Raw genomic sequence first — 23,143 nt, forward strand, 5'->3', positions numbered from 1 at the left:
ATTATTAATTAAATTAAATAAATAAATAATATATATAATTATAATTAATATATATATATATATATATATATATATATATATATATATATAAATATAATCAAGAAAATTTTAATTCTTTCTTAAAATTTTATTTTTCAGAACATTTAAATATAAAATTTTAAATATAGATTATTAAAATATTTTTTTATTTTTTCTTATTTCAAATCAACTTTGATAAATCGAACACATTAACTCTTCCTTCAGTATAAGAAGCAGACAATAAATAAAGAGTTGAATCATTAACTTAAACAAAATCTAATTTATTTAAAAAGAATCCTTCAGTAACAGCATTTTTGCAAATCATAATTTAGTTAAACTAATTATCAAAAACACTTACATCAACTCCATCACAGACAGCATAGAAAATTTTTTCTTCAAAATTATGAATAGCACTTGAAGTAGCAAAACTTGATTTTCCATCAAAGAGTGCTTTTTATTCTTGTTCTCCTTTAAATTATTTAATTACTTTAGGATCTTAATCACTATCAAATCTATTTAAATAACAAAAATATATATTTATATATTAATATATAAATTTATATTTATATTTAAAAGAAAAATACCTAAAATCAATATTCCAAAATTTCAAAGATTTTTCATTTTAAGAAATAGTGGTGACTTTTTAATCAAAATTATCCGCATTAACAAAAGAAATAGATGCTCCATGGCTAAAAGTAAAAGCTTTAGTAATCTATTTAAAGTCTTTTTTTTTATCATTTATAAAGACTAAAGCTTTATAATTAGAAGTCCAACTACCAAAGAAATAATACTATTTAAGTTAAGAAAACTTAGCCATATAATGTGTATTATATCCAGTATTATATTATTCTAATAATTATCCATTTAAATTCCAGATTTTAACAAAAGTATCAGATTTACTTCCACAAGTAATTAAATATTTACTATTTGCATCAAATTAAATTGAAATAATATTATCTTTATGCAGATTAACACCGAATTTTTTCCATAATGAAGATCTTTTTTTCACATCAGGATTATTAAAATCTAAAGCTCTTATTTCAATAGATATATCGTTTTCAAGTGAATAAGCAATATACTTAGAATCATTCGAAATACAAACAGAAGTAGGATATCCGTATTCTAAATTGAAGAAGTAGAAAGGGCCTTTATCGAACTCTTTAAACTTAAAAGTTTTTACTGATTAGTCTTTTGAACTTATAACAAGATATTCAGAGTTGTAATTATAATCTGTAATTTCATCCTAAAATCCTTTCAATGATGTAAAAAATAATTCATGTTTTATAATTACATGTTATATTTTATGACCATGTAATACATGATCATTTAATTTTTCTATTGTTTTATTAATTGTTTTAATGATTACTATGGTTATTATTATGGTTTTTATTATTAATTTTGATTTTCATCATTTGATTCTTTTTATTATTATTATTATTATTCAGATTAATTTTTACTTTTTCCTTATTTCCCTTTCTTTTTAGAGTCTTTTTATTATGGGGTAGGTTGTACTTATTATTTAGTAGCTTTTCTAATATTTAAAATAAATAATGAAGCTATAACAATTAATAATGTAATTATTATAAATATATCCATTATAAAATAAAAATCTATTCAATATAATATTTTATTAATATAGTTAGAAGAAATAAAAATATATATTGATGATAATAATATATTAATATTTTAATTATTTGTTATTCTTTATATATTAATTAACTAATTTTTTTTTAATATAAGTATTTTATTAAAGAACATATTTTTTCTATATATTTTCTTTCAAATATTATTATATATTAATAAAATGCTGAATTTTAAAAGTTTAAAAACAGTTTTCATAACAAAAATATAAATTAAGTAGCCCAATATATATAATTCTCAAACAAGGTAATAAAAAATTAAATAAAAATTTACATTTAATCTAATATTAAATATCTATAATTTATTTTAAATATTAAAAAGTTATAATAAATAAGTATTTTTTTAATTATTATATATTTTTGTATTTTAATAAATATTTATATTTAGTCTAAATAAAATTTTAATTTTAAATTAAATTAAACTTTATGATTTAATTGAATTTTAAAACTATAATTAAATTCGAAACTTAATAAATTTCTTAATACATAAATGTAAATATTTAAAAAATAATAACAAAATAAAAGTAATCAAGCATTTATTTTTAAATATAGTATATATGTGTTATATAAATATTATTATTTAAAATACACTTATTTTTTTATATTATATATAATAATATTAATTCATTTATTAACAAATTTTATATATATTTATTTTTAAAAAAAATTATTAAAATTATTCTTTTTATATAATTAATATATAATACCATTTTTTTTTAATATTTTGTTTTTGTTAATATATTTTAATACCTTAAATTATGAATTTATTTAATGCTATTTTTATATAAATAATTTAAATAAATATTTAATTCGCTTATATATTTTTGTTAATATAATAAGTATTAATTTCATTAATTATATGTTTAGTACAATATAGTAATATTCGAAAAAACATTAAACTAAATTATTAAATCTTTTTAAAGAACTAATTTCTTTGCATTTCTTTTTATAATAAATTGTGTTATTATAAGTTTTTACTAACTTAGTAATATTATTGTTAAACAAATTTTAGTTTCTTTGCAATATTTCTATTTATATCAATTTAAGTAATTTTATTAATTTTTATAAGTAAATTTTGAAGATTAATTATTCTATATACTAAGACTATATCTTATATTTAAATATAATTTTACTGCTTTTTTAATAAACAATTATAATTTAAAAAAAATTATTAAGTAAATAATCAAATAATTTTTAAAATTACATCTTTTAAAATAATATATAATTTAAAATTATTATATTTTATAATATTTTTAAATATTTAAATTATTTTATTTATTCAAACAATAATATTTAATTTTTTTTTTTTTATTAGAAATATATATAGTATTTTGAATTGTATTGAAATAATCATAAATAGTTTACAAAATGAGGTAAAAAAACTCTAAATTTCTTAGAATATTTAAATAAAATATATATAAATAAAGCAAACAATATAATTAAAACAAAAAAAATGAAAATTAAATAAGTAATAATTTTTATATAAATTCTAAACATGAGAATTAATAAAATTAAGAATTTAAAGAAAACGATACAAACGATATAATAGAACTTAAAAACAGAATGAAAATAATAATGAATAAATTAAATCGAGTAAAAAGGAAAAAGAAGATCTTGCCCAATAAAATAAATCTTTATAGGAAGAATGTATATCATTATAATCTAATCTAAGATAAATGATATAAGGTTTTTAAAATAATACATCTTCTCAATTTCCTATGTAAAACGAACTAACAATATAAATAGCAGAATTTTACAAATATGATTGTTTGGAAATTTTTTTCGATTTACTTTGCCAAGAATTAAACATGAAAGGAATCGTATATTTTTATAAATTAGCATTTTCGAATTTAACAGAAATAATTTATTAATATCTTTCTCCTGTTGAAGAATCTATTAAATAAGTTGGATGCTTTGAAAATCTTGAAGGACCAATATTAAATGTTCTTAGGAAAAGTTATTAGCAGAATTATAATTAAGTAATGAAAAAATGCCTTACTAATTAAAAAATATAAACGGTAGTGGATTAAGTTTAATAAAATTTAAAATTAGGAGGTTAAAATTAAGATATATATTAAATAATATACTCTTTTTATTAAAAAATGGGAGAAATTATTTTCTATACAATAATTTCAGACCCTCCTTTGTATGTTAATTGTAAAGGTATTGGATAAAAGGTATAGTATAATTATCTTAAACATGATCCTTTTGATGGATTTATTAAACCAAAAGAAGAATGTATTATTATTTTGCCTTCAATACATAAAGGAAGTAATTAGAATGGTGATATTGTGGCAAAAGCATTAGTTTTGTAAACCAATTATGAAATTGAAGGATGAAAATTTCTTTAAAAAAAAAGAAAAAATTATAAATGAAATTACTTTTTTTGTTAATTAATTAATATATTGATACTTTTGTTTACTGTTGTTTTTTATTAAAAAATTAATAAAAATATAAAAAAAAATATGAAATAAAAATTTAGATTTTAAAATAATTATATTCGAATAAATTTAAATAATTTTTTTTTTTTATTTTTTTTTTGTAAAATATCTTCATATATTATATTACATTTATAAACAATTAATTTTTAATTATATTTTTTAAAATGTTTTTGATTTTTTGTTTAATTTTTATATATTATTATTTATTTATTTTTAAAATAACAAATCTATATTTTTGGTACATCATATGTATAAAAATAATATTTCTAAATATAAAAATTTTTTAAAATAAATATAATTTATATTTATAAATATAAATTATTTGATTATTTTTATTTATTTGAATTAAAAAATGAATTATAATCGAAATAATTAGATAAATTTCGATTATAAATTACTAAAACTTAAGATTAATATAATTTTAAAGTTTATAAAAGCTAATTAAATTAAAAAAAGACGATATTCCAAATGAAATTTTTTTTAAAATTAAGAAAAATAGTAATATATTAATTAATTAATACATTAAATAAAAACTTTATATAAAAAACATATTTTTTTTTTTATACATATAAAAATAAATATTTATAAAATGAAATTTATCAAAAATTAAATTTTATTTTAATTTTAATTTTCTCAATTAAAAAAAAATATTTAATATATTAACTAATTAATTATCTTAGCAATATGGGCAGTGGGAACTAGAAATTAAATAAAAAGCAAGAATTTTAATAAAAATTAAATTAAAGTTCAACTCTTTAGGAAGAGATAAGTTAAGAATCACCATTAGCTCGTTTTTACAAGCGATAAACAGAAGATATAGTAAACATTTTTATGAGTAATTACAAACAAATACTAAGACATATTATAATTATTTGTTTTTTATGTTTATATAAAAATAAAATTAAATAAAATAATTATAAAAACATAATAGAAAATGAAGATTATGATTTATATTAAAGACTCGAATTATATATATCATGTGAAAATTTACCAAATTTAGATATAACTTCAAAAACAGATCCTTTAGTGATATGCTATGTAATATAAGAGTAATATAATTTTTTTAATAAGAAAAAAAAAAAAAAAAAAAAAACTAAAAAGTTTTTATATAAATACCAAAATAATTAAAAAAGCAAAAATGAAATAGAGCGTCATAGAACAGAAGTTATTGCAAATGAATTAAATCCTAAATTTGCTAGAGCATTTTTTATTTAACATACATTCAATAAAAATTTTAAAGTATTATAAAAAATAAACTTTAATAATAAAAATATTTTTTGTTTTATATTTAAAGCTTAAATTTGTTGTTTATAATGTAGATGCTTATGATGAAAATAACGAAGAACATATTATGGAAGAAATAGGAGAAGTTTAATGCGAAATTAATGATATTATTCAAGGAAATAGTAAACATGAATAACTGTTTACTTGCGCTATATAAAAAAAGAAAAATAATAAAATTAATAATAGTATGAATAATAATAATTTTACTCCGATAAAAAACAAAATAAATAAAAATAAAATATTATATACAATTCGTCATAAAATAACTAAACAAAAAAACAAAAATTTGACTATGGAAAAATGAAAATAAAAGGTAAAATAAAAAACATAAAGAAAAATATATAAGTAAAAATTAAATTTTATTATTAAACAAAAAAACAAAAAAGTATATAATTGTGATTAAGACTCAGATAATTATAGTTTTAAAATAGAAGGAATGAATTTTAAAAGTAAAAAATACATATTTTTAAGGGTTAGTACATTTAAATAAAGATTGAAGAAGATTAAGATAATGATGATTGGATGCCTATATATTAATCAGCTTTTATTAAGAATTAAAAAGTAGTGGATTTTGAAAAATTTATTATTGAAGATAAAAAAATAAATCATAATATTTTAAAATTTTAAGTTTACGAGTTTAATATAAGTAATATAAAAAAAGAACTAATAGGAGAAATAGAGATACACAAAAATTAATTATTAATATAAAATGAACCTTTTAAAATTTATAACAAAAAAAATATAACTGGACTTCTTAAATTTAATTAAGTTAATAAATAAATGCATTAATTTAATTTTTTAGATTACGTTTTTGGAGGAACTAAAATATAATTTATTATTGGTATTGACTTTACTTAAATGCCTAATAATATTTATGAAACAGACACTGAATATTAAGAAGGTTTAATTATTTTTATGAAATATTAAATTATTGTTTTATAATAAATTAAGATTTAAAAAAATTAAAAAATGAGTATGTTTAAGCTCTTAAATTAATTAGTTCTTTTATATAATACTATCAGATAAGTTAATATATACCTGTTTATGGAATTGGTGCTAGATTATAACCTTCTTATACTTTTTATAGTAATTGTTTTGCAATTTCTGGGCATTTTTTTGACCCTAAAATAGATATTAGTAATTCTGAAAAGTTAGTTTAAGGTAAAAAGCAATTTTTTAATATATATATATTTGCATTTATGTATATTTAATAAGATTTAATAATTAAGCCTATTTGAATACTTTCAAGAAAATAAAGCAGTCTGGTACATTGATTTTCTCAGATATTTTGAAATTACATTAAGAATATTCTAAAAATTATTAATTTACTTAAGAAAAGTAATATTCATTTTTTTTTATTTTAATTTTTTTTTTTTTTTTATTTCAGATAAAATTATTTTGTTCTAATACTTTTATCTCATAATGAATTGCTTTAATCTGATATTGAAGAAACTAAAGCTAATTTATTTTATGGATGTGAAAATAATGTTTCAGTAATTAATATTGGAATAGGCAAAGGAGATTTTCAATACACCTCTGAACTTAAATAAGATTCAGAAGGGTACTTAACCAATGATTCACTTAAAACAAACAAACTTGTATATAGCTTTTTTAAATTTGAGGAATATAATGATGCTTAGAAGGGATTTTACATAAAATTAGCAAGTGATTTACCAAAATAATTTTTAGAATATGCTAGATTTTAAAATGTAAGACCAAAACAAATGTATTAAAAGTAAAAAAAATATTTAAATTTGTTAATAAATATATAAAATTTTATTATTTATTAAAAAATTAGTTTAAAAATTGCTTAAGATTTATATAATTAAACTAAATAAAAAATAGAATATAAATAAAATTTAAGAATGTTTGAATGGTTATGGCTAAAGGAAAAATAATTTTATTTAGATTTAGTTGATAGATTAAAGTATTAAAAAGAAATTATATTGAGTATTTTTATTTTTATTTGGTTTTAATTATTTTAATCATAAAAATTAAATAGATATATTTGAAAATGGAATAGAATAACCTGATTTAAACCTTATTTAAGATAAAATGAGTTTATTAAAAAACTATAATTAATAAAACTAAATAAACAAAGATTTATATGGATTAAAAAATTTAGAAGAATACATCTTATAAGTAAATAATATAAAAAAAAAATTCTTATTATATATATAAAATTAAAGTCGAAAAAATATTATAGATTAACTTATAAATATAAAGCACATACTAAAAAATAAGAAAATAAAAGTTTAAACATGAAATTAAATAACTAAGATAATTTTACACCTTTTAGCTTTTTTTATAAAAATAGAAATATTATAATAGATGAGAAATATTAAAATTCCAATAATCAGTAGTTATCCCCTAAAAATAGTATAATAGATAATAATATTTTAATAAGTACATTTATGAGAACAATTGATAATTCTATAAATCATGAATAATTTGGCCATTCACCTTTAAGTATATTTATATATATATACTTATTTTATATAATTTTTGAGTTATTTATATTTTTATTTAAAAATAAAAAAGGGCTAAGTTAAAAAAAAAAAGCTTATTTATCTAATAAATAGAAATAATCAACTGATAGAAAATAAGAGGAAAAAATTAAAGAGATCATTATTGACGATATATATATAAATAAGATAACAAGTATTAAAATACAGAATACAAATACCAAAAATTTATGTATTTTTTGTCGAATTAATAAAATCGATATTGTAAATTAAAAAGTTTTATTTATATTTATTTTTGTAAATTTAATAAAAATTAAAAAGGTTCTCATGCCTTGTGGACATACAAACTGTTGTAGTAATTGTTATTTCAATTAAGAGGTTGAATAATGCCTTACTTGCAATTAAACAGTTAAATAAATTGTAAATATTTTATTATCATTATTATTTAAATATATAAATATTATAATTAGTTTAAATATGCTTAAAGACAAAATTTATTATGATAAAAAAAAAATTATTGAATAAAATAAGTACTTATTTTTGTGATTAATATTTGTTTTATAAATATTATATTATAAACATTCCTTTTTTTAAAAAATGATAATATTAATATTGTTATTAAAAATTATAATTATTATTATAACCAATAAATTATATAAAAAGATTAAAACTTTATAATATATATATATAAAATATGTACTTTTTTTTTGACAAATTTTTACTTTTAATATTATTAATTAATATTTTAATTGTTTTATATAATTATATTTAATTATAAATAAAATATAAGATATAATGAAGAAAAAAAGGTTTTTTCCGCACCTCAAACTTTCTGAATTTACTTATACTTACTGACTTTTTTTTATGAAAATTTTAACTAAAATTTTAGCTTTTTAAATATTCTTGTTTTGTTAAAGTTATATTAATAAGATAAGGAAATAATACAATTCTGTTTTATTTAAGTAAATTATTTATAGTTTATAATTAATTAATTTTTCTATTAACTAAATCGTAGATAATTATATTAGATTAATTAAATAAGTTTAGCTTTTTAAAAACTTATAAAAATTCATGTTATTGAGTGTAAATTTGATTAGAATAATTAAATTTGATATAAGAATTAAAATATGTATTATCATAAGTTTATTTTAATAATATTCTTGGCTTTTTAAATAAATTTAATTTTTGAAATCAATGAAAAACTAATAAAAATATCAATAATTAATTATTAAATAAACAATAGAATTTTTAAGACTATTTTTTAGTCAAATTACTAAATTATTTTTTAATCAAAAATATAATAATATAGTCAATTAAATAATTTAAATATATATTTGTTGAACTTTAGATGATTTTATTATATACTTTTATTTTATTAAGTATAGCTATCGTTAAAAAAATAATTACTAAAATATTAGAGTTGAACTAGTTCTTTTACTAACTTATTAATATATAATTACAAAAATTATAAACTTCTTCAAGATATTTTTTTAAAAATCATATGAAAAATTTGTTAAAATATTACTAAGGACACAAACATTAGATTACAATTAATTAAAATTAACATTATATTTAATATTCAAAATATTTATATCGTAAAATTATAAATAATTTGTAGCACTTATTATAATTATATATTCAAAGGCAAAAATTATTTTTTTAAGTGAAATTTTTATAAAAAAAATATTTTCGTAAAATTTTTAATCTTCATCCTAATATAGTTATTAAAAATTATTTTATTAATTTTAAGCTTATTAAAAAAAAAATATAATTAAAGTTTTCTTTTATCTTAAGAGAACATTGAGTTATTAATAATTTTTTCCTTCTTTTAATTAAATTTTGTTGTTAGAGTTTTATTTTATATAGATTTTTTATATAGAAAAGATTTTTATTGTTTATATAATTTGTCTTCTTAAAATAAAAAAAAATAAAAATATACAAATTTTATAATATTTATGTATGAAATTTTCTTAAATTAATTGTTAATCATTATAAACACAAAATTATAAGTAATATATTATATAAAAAAAAAATGAAGTAATTAAAACTAATCACTAAAAATAAATAAAAAGAAATAATTTTATATAACAAAATAAAAAAATTAGAAAAAAAAAAAATATGTATGTTTATATATATATATATATATATATATATAAATATAAATATATTTATATATATATTTTTATTTTATTTTTATGCATATATAAAATAAATTATACACATATAATATATAATATATTTTTATATATATATTTTTTTTTTATTTTAAAACATTTTATTTATTATATATTTTTTTTTTTTTTTTTAAGTTACATAATTAAATAAAAAAAATAACAAATATATATTAATTATTATTTTTTATACGTATATAAAAAATTTTAAAATATTATTTTTTTTTAATATGTGTTTTTTTTAAAATATATATTTTTTAGATTTATAATATTTTCTTTTAATTAAATAAATGAATTATCACTATTTTTTATAATATTTTTATTTTGTTATATATTATTTTTTTATTTATTTTATCATTTATATTATCTTTTGTTTTAGGAAAAATTTCTATAATATTTTTTACATTTCTAAATTTGTAATTACTGTATTATAAATCTAAATTAATTTTATTAATAAATAAATAAAATTATTTTAAACATAGAAACTTAAAATTATAAATATTTATAAAAAATGTATTAAAATATTTATTAATATGTAGAATTTTTAATTTTTGAATTTATTTTTATTTCTGCTTAAAAAAAAATATAAAAAAATTATATTATTTATTATTATATTGTTAGATTTTTTTAATTTAATGTATAAACATTTTATTATATCACATTAATCTTATTTTTATTTATTTTATATATCTAAATAATTTTTGCATTTATTTTAAAATATATTATTTTTATATATTCATTTAGATAACTTGTATATTTTAAACTTCTTTTTTTAATTTATCATTATATAAATATAAACATAAACAAAAAATTAATATTTATTATAATAAAATAAAAATCATATTAAAATATAAAAATGAATTAAATTCATTATTATAGAGTATTTGATTTTTATTAATATATAAAATATAATTAAATAGTATTTATAGAATATTTAACAAATTATATAATTTAATAAAAATCTATTTTAAAAATTTATATATAAATTAATATTACAAATTATAAAAGAATTATATTTCTATTCCAAAATACATAAATATATCAAAAATAAAAAAATTTTTATAAAAAAAAAATAAATTATATATAAATTTGTATTAAATATAAAAATATATAAAATAATAATATATGATATTTATTTAAATAAAAATAAATTTTAAATATATATACTATAATAATATTAATTTTTTTATTAAATATTTAATAATATATATATATAATTAATTTTATATTTATATATGTATTAATATATATATATATTATAATACTTTATACTATATGCATTTTATTTATTTCATTCATTTAAATTTTATTTATTTATCTTTATTTCTTTCCAAATATTTATATTATTTTATAAATTAAATTTTGAATCTGATATAAATTTTAAATTCAATACTCATTAATAGTTTCATTTATACGAATTTAATATTTAAATAATATATTGTTTTATGTTTTTATTAAATTATAATAAATATTTTTAATAATTATTTTTTTATTTTAATTAAAAAATCTTTTTGAATTTGCATTTTGTATCTAAAAAATAGCTGTATATTGTATTCTGTATTAAATTATATATTAAATAAAAAAGCTAAAATTAAGAATAAATTAATTTATTATTTATTGTCTTTTTTAATTTAAATATTTTTTAAAAGCAAAATTTAAAAGATAAAGGATTACTTAAATAAGTCTCCATTATGAATGCATAATTAAAATAATTTTAAAACTTTTTTTATTTATTATTAATTACATAATTAAAATTTATAATAATTAATTTATGATAGTGAATTGATTAAAATTTCTATAATAATAAAAAAGATAATAATTAATATAATATTAATTAGTGATTTATAAATAGTATCTACAAGAAATTAAGATTTTATATTAACATGATATTTTTTTGAAAATCAAGTAAAGAACCTTATCGTAGAATACAATTTTCATCTAAAATAAACAATTAAATTTAAGTAAAAAGAAGACATTGCAAAAAAGTTTTAATTTAATCTAAAATCTAATTGATTTTATATTATATATTTTCAGGAATATTTAGATATTTTATTCATTCTAAATTTTATATTAATACGTTTTTAAATTAAAAATATTTATTTCATTGATATAAAAACAATTAAATACTAAATTTAAAGAAAAAATCTTTATTTTAATAAAAAATTATTTTACATTAACATTTTAATTTTATTAAATTAATAAATATTAATTTATATATATTTAATAAAAATTAGATATAAAAAAATAAAAACGTGGATTGATTATTATGTTGTCTAAAACTATTTATATTTTTATACTTTATAATAAATATAATAACCATTAAAATTTTTAATAATTCATATAAAAAGTAATTTAAATAAAAGAAAAATTATATATAAATAAATAATAAATAAAAATTATTTAAAAAAAGTAAAAAATAAAGATAAATGGCTTCACCTTCTCTTACGCTTTTAGGCTAAGTATTTATATCTGCAATTTTAATAGCGACTCCTTTATATATTCTAACATATGATAATACTGACAAAACATATTTACAACAAGGTATTCCAAATTAAAAGCTATAAGAAAATTTTATAAAGAACGTATTTTAAGTAAATGCAAAAATGGAAGACTTTGCTAAAGAAAACAAAAATTATTGTTTAAATGGTAAAGATAAAAAACTTCTTACTCCTTCTCAATAACACGAAGAATTTGTTAAAGGTAGAAAAATATAAAAATATACATATATTTAAATAATATACATATACATAAAAAATATACTTATATTTTTAAAATATACATATATTTAAAAAATATACATATATTTAAAAAATATACTATATTTAAAAAATACACATATATTTAAAAAATATACATATAATTAAAAATTAAAATTTATTAAATAGGACCATGTGCTCCAATAATATTTTTACCTGGAATATTGGGAACATAATTACACGTAGTAATAGATTGTGAAGTAATGTAAAGTGAAAACCCTGAAGCATTCTCAAGCTGTGGCTGGAATACATGTTCAAATTGGAACATATTATACAAAAGACCTCCAAAAGAATTCTAAGTATGGATCGGAAGTATTACTTCTCCTGCCTAGATAGTTTCATTAAGTGAAAAAAGTAAATGCTTTGGAAACCTTATTAACCTATCCTATAATAAGTAAACTAATAAATTTGAAAATTAAAAAGGATTTTATATTACCTGGGCAGGAAATACACCTGAAACTAAATCCTAAAGTAATTGTGGGGTATATGCAATTACTAATTTTATCAATATCCCAATGATAAATGTTGCTACCTGTGTTTCGGGAGGATATAGTCGTTTAGTTTATACATTAGAGGCTATGGGATATTAAAGTGGTCTTACTTTCTAAGCTATTCCTTTTGATTTTAGACTTACAGTATAGCAAAGTATTTTTTTTTATTTTAACAAAAGAAATAAATAAAAAATTAGGTGAAACATAAGTTATTATTCCAAAAGCAATTGATCATATGTATAAAATGACTGGTAAAAAATCAGTTATACTAGGTTATTCTTTAAGTACATTACATGTGGTTGAATCTATGACTAGTATGCCTTAATAAGAAAAAGATGAAAAAGTAAAGACTGTGCTTTTAATAGCACCTCCTTTAATGGGTGCTGATAAAACATTAATGAATCTATTAGGTGGTGATCCTTAATATTTGGTTTAACTTTTCGGATATAATGTTGGAATGAATTTCTTTACTTAATATAATTTTGTTTAAGCCTGTGCAAGTAGTTTAGATGCTTTACCTAGAAATGTATTCGAAAAGTATAATAAATATATATATATGTGCGTATTTTTATATTTATAAATTAAGATTTAAAAATGATGCTTGGATGAAAGAATTAATTGAAAGAATAAAATATGAAAAAAATAAATTGAGTATTGATTCTTTAGATAAGATTCCTTATGATTATATATTGCCCAATAAAGATGATGTTTGTATAGACTCTAATATATTTACTCATAGAAAAGGAACAGAAAAATGTATTACAGGAATTTATAATTAATTAGAAGAATATATATTAAAGGTAGACTAAAAAGAAATATATGCAACTTAAAAAGATATAGATGAAATTATTAGTAAATATTCAATTTATGATAATGAAGAATTAATGATTAAATATAAATAATCTTTAGAGTCTAAAGGAATAAATAATTTAATTAATCCTTAAGTTCCAATTGCTATAATATATGGATCATATTTAGAAGTAGAAAAATAACTTATATATAATCAAAATACAAAATAATTTTATAATGATTCTTAAACTTTCTATTTCCCTGATAAAATAAACAAAGTTTAAGGTGATGGAACTGTTCCTGCTTTTTCATCTATTATTCCTGGTTTAAAATGGGCATATGTATTTTTTATTTTATATATCCTTTATTTAAAATAAAAAAAAGGAATATGAAAATAAAATTATTAAAGATGCTAAACCAATTAAATTTATAGAATTTTGTTCTATAAATAAATAATCAAGTACCATTTATGACGGAGAAGATTAAAATAAAGAAAAAGTATTTAATAAAAATGCTTATTAAGGACTTACTTGTGAATGCTTAGAAGGTAGTAGATAATAATAATGCAACCATTCTTGTTTGAATACTGATAAATATATGGTTAAATTAATTGCTGATGCTATTAAAACTAATGAAAAATCTAAATTAAAAGAAATTAAGTTCACTGATGAAGAATTAATAAATATTTAATAAGAATGTCCTGTTTTGACAAAATGAATTATAAAATAAAATATTAATAATTATAACTATATTATTTATTATTTATTTTTTACAAATTTTATTTATAAAAATATTATTTTTTAATTAATTAAACAAAAACACAAAAATATTTAACTTAAGACTATCTATAAAATTTTAAAGATATTTTTTTATTTTAAAAATTACATAAACATTAATGTTAGGCTTGCTATCTTATCAAGTAATAAGTTTTAAAAATATTAATTAATTAATTCTTTTATTTTTCTTATTAAATAAAAAATACATAGCATTTATGAAAAAACTTAAACAGTTGATTATATAAGTTATTATTAATAAAGATATTATTTAATACATAATTTTAACTTTATAATATTGAAATAATCTATGCTTGTTTATTTTTTCTTTCTTAATAAAAAAGAGTTTGACTTCCTTAATTTTCTTACTAAATATATCTATTTTTTAAAAAATTATCCCTCAATTACGATATAAATATAAGTTCTCATTTTTTAAATACATAATTATGTAATTTAAATAAAAAATAAATAATTATTAATATAAAATTTGTTTTCTTTTAAATTAAAGCATAAAATTGGTTATAACATACTATTATTAAATATTAACATAATTATCACAAATGAAAGTCTCAAATATATATGTACTTTTAGTTATTATAATTACACATCTAGAAATTCATTTTATTAAAATGAATTCTTCAAAATGCTAATTTTAACTAAATTAGTCTAGAAATAAGATGTTCTGTTAATTATTTTAAGTTAGTTAAAGGAATATAAATACCTTCTTATCTTTAAATAATAACATATATAATTTTTATCTTGTAATATTTTTTTCTAAAAATTAAAAAAATTGTGATATTGGTTAAACTATTATTTTTAATATTTTTGTTAATATCGAAAATAAATAGATACCCTTAATTTAAATTATTTAGATAGAAATTTAAAACTTTTTTAAATCTTTAATATTTTGATATAAATAGACTATTTTTATAACTTAATCACATTTTGGGTTTTTCTAGTAAAATAAGCAACTGGATTTCTCTTACTATTGGAATATTGTTTGTTTGAAAATTATTAAATGGATTGAATTCTTTTATATTCTTTTTATATTAGTTTTAATGTTTTATTAGTTTAATTTATATTTTAGTTAGGTTTATTTATTTATTTTCTTATAATTTTTATTTGTCAGTTTACAGATTTTTATAAAAATAAAAATTTCATTAAATGATTTTTATTAACTTTATTTGTTTTTTTTTTTAAGAAAAAAAGTAAATAAATATTTGCATTTTAGTAATATTTTAATTGATTTTTAAATAAAAATTTCTATGTTTTATCACGTTTATATGATTTTATATTAAAAATGCATTTTATTTATTGCACAAAAAAAATATTTAGTAATTTTAAATACAAAATAATAAATATAATATAAAATAAATTTATAAATATATATTTTAAAATTTTAAATTTCAAAAACAATATATATTATAGATTAATAAAAAAAAGATAGCAAATGATAAAAGGTGTATCATAGCTATGTCTAAACTCTGAAAATTAAAAAAAACAGAGTCTTTTTTTGATAAAACAGATGTAATTAACAATAAAAATAAATTAATATTTATTTTTAATTATATAGTACTCTATATTTGTAGAGAATAATTTATAAAACAATCCTAAAATATATGCAGAGCAAATACTATTTGATAAAAAATATCTTAATTAAGATATAATAAATTGTAAAAACTAAATATAAGAAATAAGTTAAAAGTAAATACCAAAGAATATAAAAATAATTTTATTAAAAGGATTAAAGTATTATTATTATTTTTATTATAATTAAATAAAAAAAATATTTTTAAATTTAAGATAGAAACTTTAAGAAAATGTAAAAATATATCGAATGAATCATAACAATAAAGAAGCAAATAAATAAAATGAAAATTAATTATTAAATTATTCTTTTTTAAATGTAAGTTTAATAAATTTTAAGTTATTTTATTTATTTGAATAAAATAAAAGGAGAGTTTTACTTAAAATAAAGTATTTTCTTATAATTCAAGTAACTTATGCTAATAATTTAGTTTCATTAATAATTTTTAAAGTATAAATTAAATAATCAAATAATATATAGAAATTAGATAAAAATGCAAAGAAAGTAAAATTTTAGTTATATTTTTTTTTGTGTTTTTAACATATTTTTTTAATCAAGTAACTTTTAATCCAGAATAAACTGATAATTATTAATATTCGCAATAAATAGATCTTTAATATTAATAAAATTTGATTTGTGACGAAAAAATAACAATAAACTCTTAAATACAAATACAAAAAAATAAATTAGAAAACATAATATTTAATATTAAAACCCTTGAAAGTGAAGTTGAAAAATTTAAAACTATTATTTTATCCCTAAATTAGATTTTATCTAAAATTAATGAATAAATTGAAGAAAATAAATAATAAATTAATATAAATAATTAAACTTATGAGGTAAACTAAACATTTTTATTATTATTAAATATCAATTTATTTATTTAGTAATTAAAAGAAAAATTAAAAAGTAAAGAAATGTAATTGTAAATACTATAATAAAAGAAAAGTAAAATTCCATTTTTTTAAAATAAACTTTGTTTATAAAAAATAAATATTTTTGAACCTTGGTAATTTTAAAAAATATAGATATACAAATGAATTAAGTATAAAAAATGCTTTATGTTTATTTCTATAAAGTATAGAGTTTTAAATTAAAATTAAATATATATTTTAAGGAATATATAAACAAAATTAAATATAAAAGTTAACAAATAATATTATTAATTAAATATAAAACACAATCTAATAATTAATTTATTAATTAAAAAAATAATATCCTTTTAATATTATATTATATTATATTTAATTTTATTTTTATATAAATCTTATGATTTATAAATTAATATATATATTTAATATATTAATAAACTTACTATATTTAATCAATGTTTCTCAAATAATAAAATTGTACTGATAATCTTAATAAGTTTTTTAAAAATAATTATGTTAGGAATTAAAAGATTTTGCACTTTCATTTTTCTATGTGTATGTTCTCTATAATTTATTTTTAAATTTTATTAAATCTTCATTTAATTTAGTTTTATTAGATTAACTATACAAATTATATTTCTTTTTTTTATATTTTTAATGATTAAACAAACAAACAAAAGAAATATTATATTAATAATTACACTTTGAAATTCTGATTTAACATTAAAACTATATTATGATTACTTTTATTTTTATAATTCATATTATAACTAAGAAATAATTTCTTTATATTATTTTTCTCGTTATTCATAATTTTATTAAATATAATTTAATTTAAAGTTTAATTATTTAACTTGATATTATTAATTATTTTTGTATTCTTCTAGTTCTCTATTTTATAATTTCAAATTTTTTATATTCTATTAAAAAATATATATAAAATTATATAAATATATATTATATATATATTTATATATAATCAAATATTTTGTATAGTTTACTTATTTTAATTTTTTTATTTTTCATAATTTATTTTAAAAATTTTCATAAAAATATCTAAATATTTTAAATCATCTTTATTTATAAAATTATTATTTTCATCAATATGATTAACCTATTAATTCTTTTAACAATCATCGAAATATCTTATATAATTATTTATTTTAGAAATAAATTTTAGACTATTACTTTTAGGAAACTTATATTAACTTTAAGGATCAATAGTTGAACTAGTCATTGAATTTAATTTATTTTCTTTATATTATTGTGAATTTTTGTTATTTTACTTTATTAAATTATCGAAAATATTTTGCTATTTTTATAATGATTTTATAGGTAACTAACCGCTTTTTTATATTTATATTACATAAGAATTACTACTAGACCTTATTTATTATTTTATAATATTACTCATATAACATGGAGTAGAAATTTTTAAAATAGAACTCCTTGCTCTATTATGTAATTAATTATTCATTTTTTTAACATGTGCTTTCATCTTGTTTATATAATAGAAGTTATTTTTATCAAATTTTATTGAATTAAAGAATATTTTTTCAGGAGAATCTAAACATGATTCACTTTTTTGTTTTTATAATTATTGCTTTGTTAATTAACTTTATTATTTTATTTATTAGTTTTTTTGTAATTGATGCATATTCTAAATACTTTGAGTACTTTTCTTTTATCTTTTTATATTTATCAATTCTTAGATTTTTTATAATTTTTAATAATATTTATTTGATATACTTCCATAATTCAGAATGGGTTATTTCGATATTTTCATTTATTTTTTATGTATATTTGATTAAATATTTTTATTTATGTAAACTAATTATATATATGAATTTTATTATTATAAATATTTCTTTATATATAAAAATAATTTAAGAAATTTTATTAATAAAATACAATTCAATAAAAATTAAATTTAATAAAATTATATGGATTTAAATTATATTTTTATATTTATTTATTTATATTTTTTTTTATTTAAATTTAATTATAATTTAATCATTAATGTAAATAAAATTAAATTAAAAAGTTTATATTTTTTATTTATTTTATTTAAAAAGATAAAATAATAATATATATTTAAATTTAATTTAAACATTTAAAGAATAAATTATAAAATAAATATAAAAATCAAGATAAATGGTTTATAATTGTATAAAAATTAAAACACTTTTAAATATTATTTTTATTTACTAAAAAATTAAATAATTATTATAATAAATATATAATAATAATTAAAAAATAAAAATATCATTTCTTAATTATATTTTTTGCTTATTATTAATCATCTTATATAGCCTTACTATTAATAAGTTCATCTCTTTATGTTCTATAATTTTTTTCTTCTTCTTATTCGAATTTAGTAAATGATAAATCTTTTAAGTTTTTAGAAATATTTTTTAGCAATCTGCCATGTAAATAAGATTTAGAAGCATGTACATGATAATGAACATATTATCTTTTATTAAATATTTTTAGTAAAAAAATATAATTAGTTTACCTAAAGTTTGCTAAATAATTACAAATAATGTCAGTATTTCCAAAAATATGTGTTTTTTTAAAAAATGCTTAATTATTTCATAAAAAAAAAAAAAAAATTACAAAAATAAAATTACTAAAACTAATTAGCCCATTCAAATATTCTTCCTTTAAATTCTTCAATTCTGGAAATTTGTCAACTAAAATTTAAGGATATGTATAACTTTATATTCCACTTGTATTTCCTCTTAATTTTGAAACCGAAACTTCGCTTTATGTACTTCTTTACGATTAATCTAAAATCTTTTCTACTCTTTAAACACTTGGTGGATTTTTAACATGTCTATTACTTTCTACAAATTCCTATTTAAAATAATATATATTAATTTAGAAATAGGGTATATTTTTATTTTTAAAGGATAAATGATTTTAATTAAATAATATAAAAATTATAACTTAATTTTAATTAGAATCATAAATCCAATAAAAAAATTATATTTCTAAAAAAAATATTTACATCCAACATTAATTATGCAATTGTTCTATCTACAATATCTGTAAAGCTCAAAGCAAAATAAACACTTACAGAGTCAGCTTTTTTTATAAATAATTTTAGTAAATAAATATATTTAAAAATATAACTTAAGCCATCTTTTAAGCACCATACTCTTTCATTTGCCCTTAATTAATATTAAAAGTTTTATTCTAATTTATCATCTTTTTTTATTTATTCGAATATCTTTTCGAAAGGAGAAGAATAAAAATTAGTTCTAATTCTAGCAAAGTCTTTTGAGATTTTTTAAATTATTTCTTCATTTTTTTATTTGATTTATTTCTTTTCTTCATCTGTGTTGTTTTCTTTTATAAAAATAATTATATTAATAAAGTAAAATTTTTGATGTAAATACAAATATACAAAAAATTAAATATTTATATATTTAACTATATATATATATATTTATATATATATAATTTTTTTTTATTTATTTACTATTATTTTATTTTAAATTGTTTAAAGTAGCTTGAAATGTTATATCAAATCCTTTGTAAGGTTATTTTTATACTTCATAACCTAAATTAAATATATATATATATATATATTATTTTTATTATTATTATTTACTTTAGTAATATTTTTAAATGAATAAATCTCCACCTATTTTAAACACATCATTATAATTAGGTGCTCCAAAACTGAAATAAATACAATTTTCTTTATCACTAAGTTCGATGCAATATTTTACATTATCATAATCATGACACATAAACCTTCCGATTAAATAATTTCTTTATTTTTTTATGTTTTGTTTTTTTAATGCATTTATTATTTTTATTTTTACGATATTGTGTTTACTAATTCTTTTTTTATGATAGGATTAATAGGGTCAAGATTCATTTAAATCATTATTATTATATTTTATAAAATCTATTATATATTTTTTATTTATTTGTAATAAAATATTTTTTATTTATTTTTTAATATTTAATTAATTTAAAATTATAAATTCTTATTTAAGGCTTTTTTAATAAACAAAAAAATAGTAATAAATTGTTATTATTTTATTAAATATATTTTTATTTATTTTTTATATTTTATATTAAGTAAGTTTTTAAGATTATTTAAAATAAACAACAAGTTAATTCTGAAATAAAAAAATATATTAAATTATTATTATTATATATATATTTTTTAAAAATAATAATAATTAAATTTTTAAAATAATTATAAAATTTATAAATTTAAATTATCTTATAATTTTTATTTTTAAAAAAAAACAAAAATATAAATGGAAATTGAGTATATTTAAAATTTCTTAAAAAATATATACGATGTAGTATATACTAAATTAATTGAAATGGAAGAAGCAAGAGATAAAGAAAATTTAAATAATTATTTAAACAAAGAAGGAGATAAAGAAAATTTAAATAATCATTTAAACACTGTTCTTGATTTTTCGAATCTATTTAAAAAAAAAATACAAAAAAGCCTACTTTAACTTAAAATAACATCGAAAATAAATAAGATTAAAAAAAAGAAGTTAAAACAATAGAAATAACTAAATAGAGTCTTTAATTAAAAAATGAAATTCCTAAAAATCTTACCATTACCCAAGAAGAAATGCAACAAAGAAAATTTCTTGATTAAAAAAGATGGTTCTGTTTATCAAGGCCTTAATATTAACGTTCTTGTGGAATTAGTAGTTTAGTATTAAAAAAATAATATTACTTTTTTAAATTTTTTTTTCTGAGCTTTTTTTAAAAAAAAATACACAATCAATTTATTCGAAAAAAAAAAAGGCGATAAAAATGAATTATTGGTTTTTTTTTTTTTTTTAGATTAATTGAGTTTTTTTTTTTTAAACAAAAAATGAAAAAATGATGCTAAAAAAGCAATATATATAATTAATTTTTTTTTTATTAAAAAAATAAATAAAAAAGATGTCTTGTTGGAATTATTTATATTCGACTTTAGGTGTTGGAAACTTGCCTCCTATATCTGTAGAAGAGGCTTTATAAATATTAGGTATTGAATAAGAAGGTAAACTTTTCGCAGATACTGAATTTGGTTCATTTACAGGAAACGGAACTCTCATTAGGTGGTTTAAGCTTATTTGTAAACATTTTTAAGTTGATGGAACAGCTTTTATATTTTGGAAACTTTGTGGGGATAATGCTACTAATGGAGTTGATGAAAAAGAAGCTTTATCAAGATTAGAAGAAGTAACAAAAAATATTAACATATGTTTATTTATTTAATTAAAGGGATTAAGAAATGAAAATATGACATTTATATATCATGCTCATGATCATTATTTTTGTCCAGTTGGATATGAAATATGTCCTTAAAGACCAGTTGATGCTTATAATAAATTAGATGTATATATTTGTTTTTTTTTAATAATATTTATTTTTAATGTTTTTCTTTTTTTTTAAGGAAATCAATCAAAATGAATTAGATCATTGGATTTTTATAGGTGAACCTAGTAAAAGATACCCTGCTTTTCATATTAAATTATGGTCTGAAATTGTTAAAGATATATCTACTGGTAATCCTTATTATTATAATATTAGGCATCCTGAAAAAGGAATTATGGAAAGAAAAGGTGAAATTTATAAAACTAAAAAGGCAGGAACTAGTATTAATTGTATTATGGCCTTTTAAAAATTCATTAAAAAAAGCAAAAAAGTAAAAATTACTTAAGAAGCTAAAAATATTTAAGAAATTTAAAATGAATAAACAACTTTAGAATGAAAAATTAAATCTTTACTTTATTTTTAAAATATAATTTATATTATAAATTATTTTTTAAATTTTTATAAAAAAAAAATAATTAATTAAAAAAAAAAACTAAAATTAAAAA

At 15.2% G+C, this 23,143-nt stretch overlaps 6 protein-coding genes across 6 annotated transcripts, besides 27 other annotated features; 4 read left to right on the top strand and 2 right to left on the bottom strand. All coding sequences in view use genetic code 6, as the record gives it.

Annotated features, from left to right (window-relative positions):
* The first annotated feature begins 28 nt into the window (after nt 1-28).
* Nucleotides 29-96: a microsatellite.
* A 103-nt stretch (nt 97-199) lies between these two features.
* Nucleotides 200-1,500, bottom strand: IMG5_152460 (hypothetical protein; the record flags this gene model as incomplete). The annotated part of the gene is made up of 2 exons (XM_004030784.1): nt 603-1,500; nt 200-530 (listed from the first exon to the last, which is right to left on the bottom strand). Exons 1-2 carry the CDS (start codon nt 833-835, stop codon nt 200-202), a joined length of 564 nt encoding a protein of 187 aa, XP_004030832.1. The 5' UTR covers nt 836-1,500.
* Nucleotides 1,501-3,661: 2,161 nt separating this feature from the next.
* IMG5_152470 (hypothetical protein) lies at nt 3,662-8,684 on the top strand (the record flags this gene model as incomplete). Its single annotated transcript, XM_004030785.1, has 12 exons — nt 3,662-3,969; nt 4,846-4,934; nt 5,031-5,148; nt 5,233-5,338; nt 5,394-5,505; nt 6,186-6,284; nt 6,335-6,544; nt 6,613-6,721; nt 6,771-6,944; nt 8,170-8,256; nt 8,319-8,378; nt 8,639-8,684. Exons 1-12 carry the CDS (start codon nt 3,761-3,763, stop codon nt 8,682-8,684), a joined length of 1,419 nt encoding a protein of 472 aa, XP_004030833.1. The 5' UTR covers nt 3,662-3,760.
* Nucleotides 4,094-4,136: a microsatellite.
* Nucleotides 4,667-4,716: a microsatellite.
* Nucleotides 6,731-6,760: a microsatellite.
* Nucleotides 6,732-6,767: a microsatellite.
* Nucleotides 7,689-7,727: a microsatellite.
* Nucleotides 8,685-8,932: 248 nt separating the features above from the next.
* Nucleotides 8,933-8,973: a microsatellite.
* A 1,002-nt stretch (nt 8,974-9,975) lies between these two features.
* Nucleotides 9,976-10,028: a microsatellite.
* Nucleotides 10,029-10,074: 46 nt separating this feature from the next.
* Nucleotides 10,075-10,106: a microsatellite.
* Nucleotides 10,076-10,105: a microsatellite.
* A 118-nt stretch (nt 10,107-10,224) lies between the features above and the next one.
* Nucleotides 10,225-10,278: a microsatellite.
* Nucleotides 10,279-10,321: 43 nt separating this feature from the next.
* Nucleotides 10,322-10,361: a microsatellite.
* A 690-nt stretch (nt 10,362-11,051) lies between these two features.
* Nucleotides 11,052-11,108: a microsatellite.
* Nucleotides 11,109-11,212: 104 nt separating this feature from the next.
* Nucleotides 11,213-11,283: a microsatellite.
* A 1,162-nt stretch (nt 11,284-12,445) lies between these two features.
* IMG5_152480 (lecithin-cholesterol acyltransferase, putative) lies at nt 12,446-14,865 on the top strand (the record flags this gene model as incomplete). The annotated part of the gene is made up of 5 exons (XM_004030786.1): nt 12,446-12,719; nt 12,905-13,420; nt 13,464-13,803; nt 13,853-14,396; nt 14,440-14,865. The coding sequence occupies 5 exons, from the start codon at nt 12,446-12,448 to the stop codon at nt 14,770-14,772; spliced, it is 2,007 nt and encodes a 668-aa protein (XP_004030834.1). The 3' UTR covers nt 14,773-14,865.
* Nucleotides 12,732-12,886: a microsatellite.
* Nucleotides 14,866-15,889: 1,024 nt separating the features above from the next.
* Nucleotides 15,890-15,929: a microsatellite.
* A 234-nt stretch (nt 15,930-16,163) lies between these two features.
* Nucleotides 16,164-16,215: a microsatellite.
* Nucleotides 16,164-16,225: a microsatellite.
* A 1,604-nt stretch (nt 16,226-17,829) lies between these two features.
* On the bottom strand, nt 17,830-21,186 carry IMG5_152490 (hypothetical protein; the record flags this gene model as incomplete). The annotated part of the gene is made up of 6 exons (XM_004030788.1): nt 17,830-17,852; nt 19,919-20,144; nt 20,299-20,375; nt 20,773-20,853; nt 20,905-21,068; nt 21,122-21,186. The coding sequence occupies 6 exons, from the start codon at nt 21,184-21,186 to the stop codon at nt 17,830-17,832; spliced, it is 636 nt and encodes a 211-aa protein (XP_004030836.1).
* Nucleotides 18,216-18,257: a microsatellite.
* Nucleotides 18,220-18,276: a microsatellite.
* Nucleotides 18,806-19,113, top strand: IMG5_152500 (hypothetical protein; the record flags this gene model as incomplete). Its single annotated transcript, XM_004030787.1, has 1 exon — nt 18,806-19,113. A coding segment is annotated over one exon (308 nt), but the record flags the coding sequence as incomplete, so codon positions are not given.
* Nucleotides 19,188-19,230: a microsatellite.
* Nucleotides 19,246-19,288: a microsatellite.
* Nucleotides 19,891-19,923: a microsatellite.
* Nucleotides 20,704-20,751: a microsatellite.
* Nucleotides 21,187-21,466: 280 nt separating the features above from the next.
* Nucleotides 21,467-21,514: a microsatellite.
* Nucleotides 21,480-21,520: a microsatellite.
* Nucleotides 21,521-21,705: 185 nt separating this feature from the next.
* On the top strand, nt 21,706-23,034 carry IMG5_152510 (immunoglobulin-like variable motif protein, putative; the record flags this gene model as incomplete). Its single annotated transcript, XM_004030789.1, has 4 exons — nt 21,706-21,987; nt 22,221-22,502; nt 22,545-22,658; nt 22,717-23,034. Exons 1-4 carry the CDS (start codon nt 21,901-21,903, stop codon nt 23,032-23,034), a joined length of 801 nt encoding a protein of 266 aa, XP_004030837.1. The 5' UTR covers nt 21,706-21,900.
* Nucleotides 23,035-23,099: 65 nt separating this feature from the next.
* Nucleotides 23,100-23,143: part of a microsatellite that runs on past the window's edge.

This window comes from Ichthyophthirius multifiliis (assembly GCF_000220395.1).
Source record: "Ichthyophthirius multifiliis unplaced genomic scaffold scaff_1120509251167, whole genome shotgun sequence".
Classification (NCBI taxonomy): Eukaryota; Ciliophora; class Oligohymenophorea; order Hymenostomatida; genus Ichthyophthirius; species Ichthyophthirius multifiliis.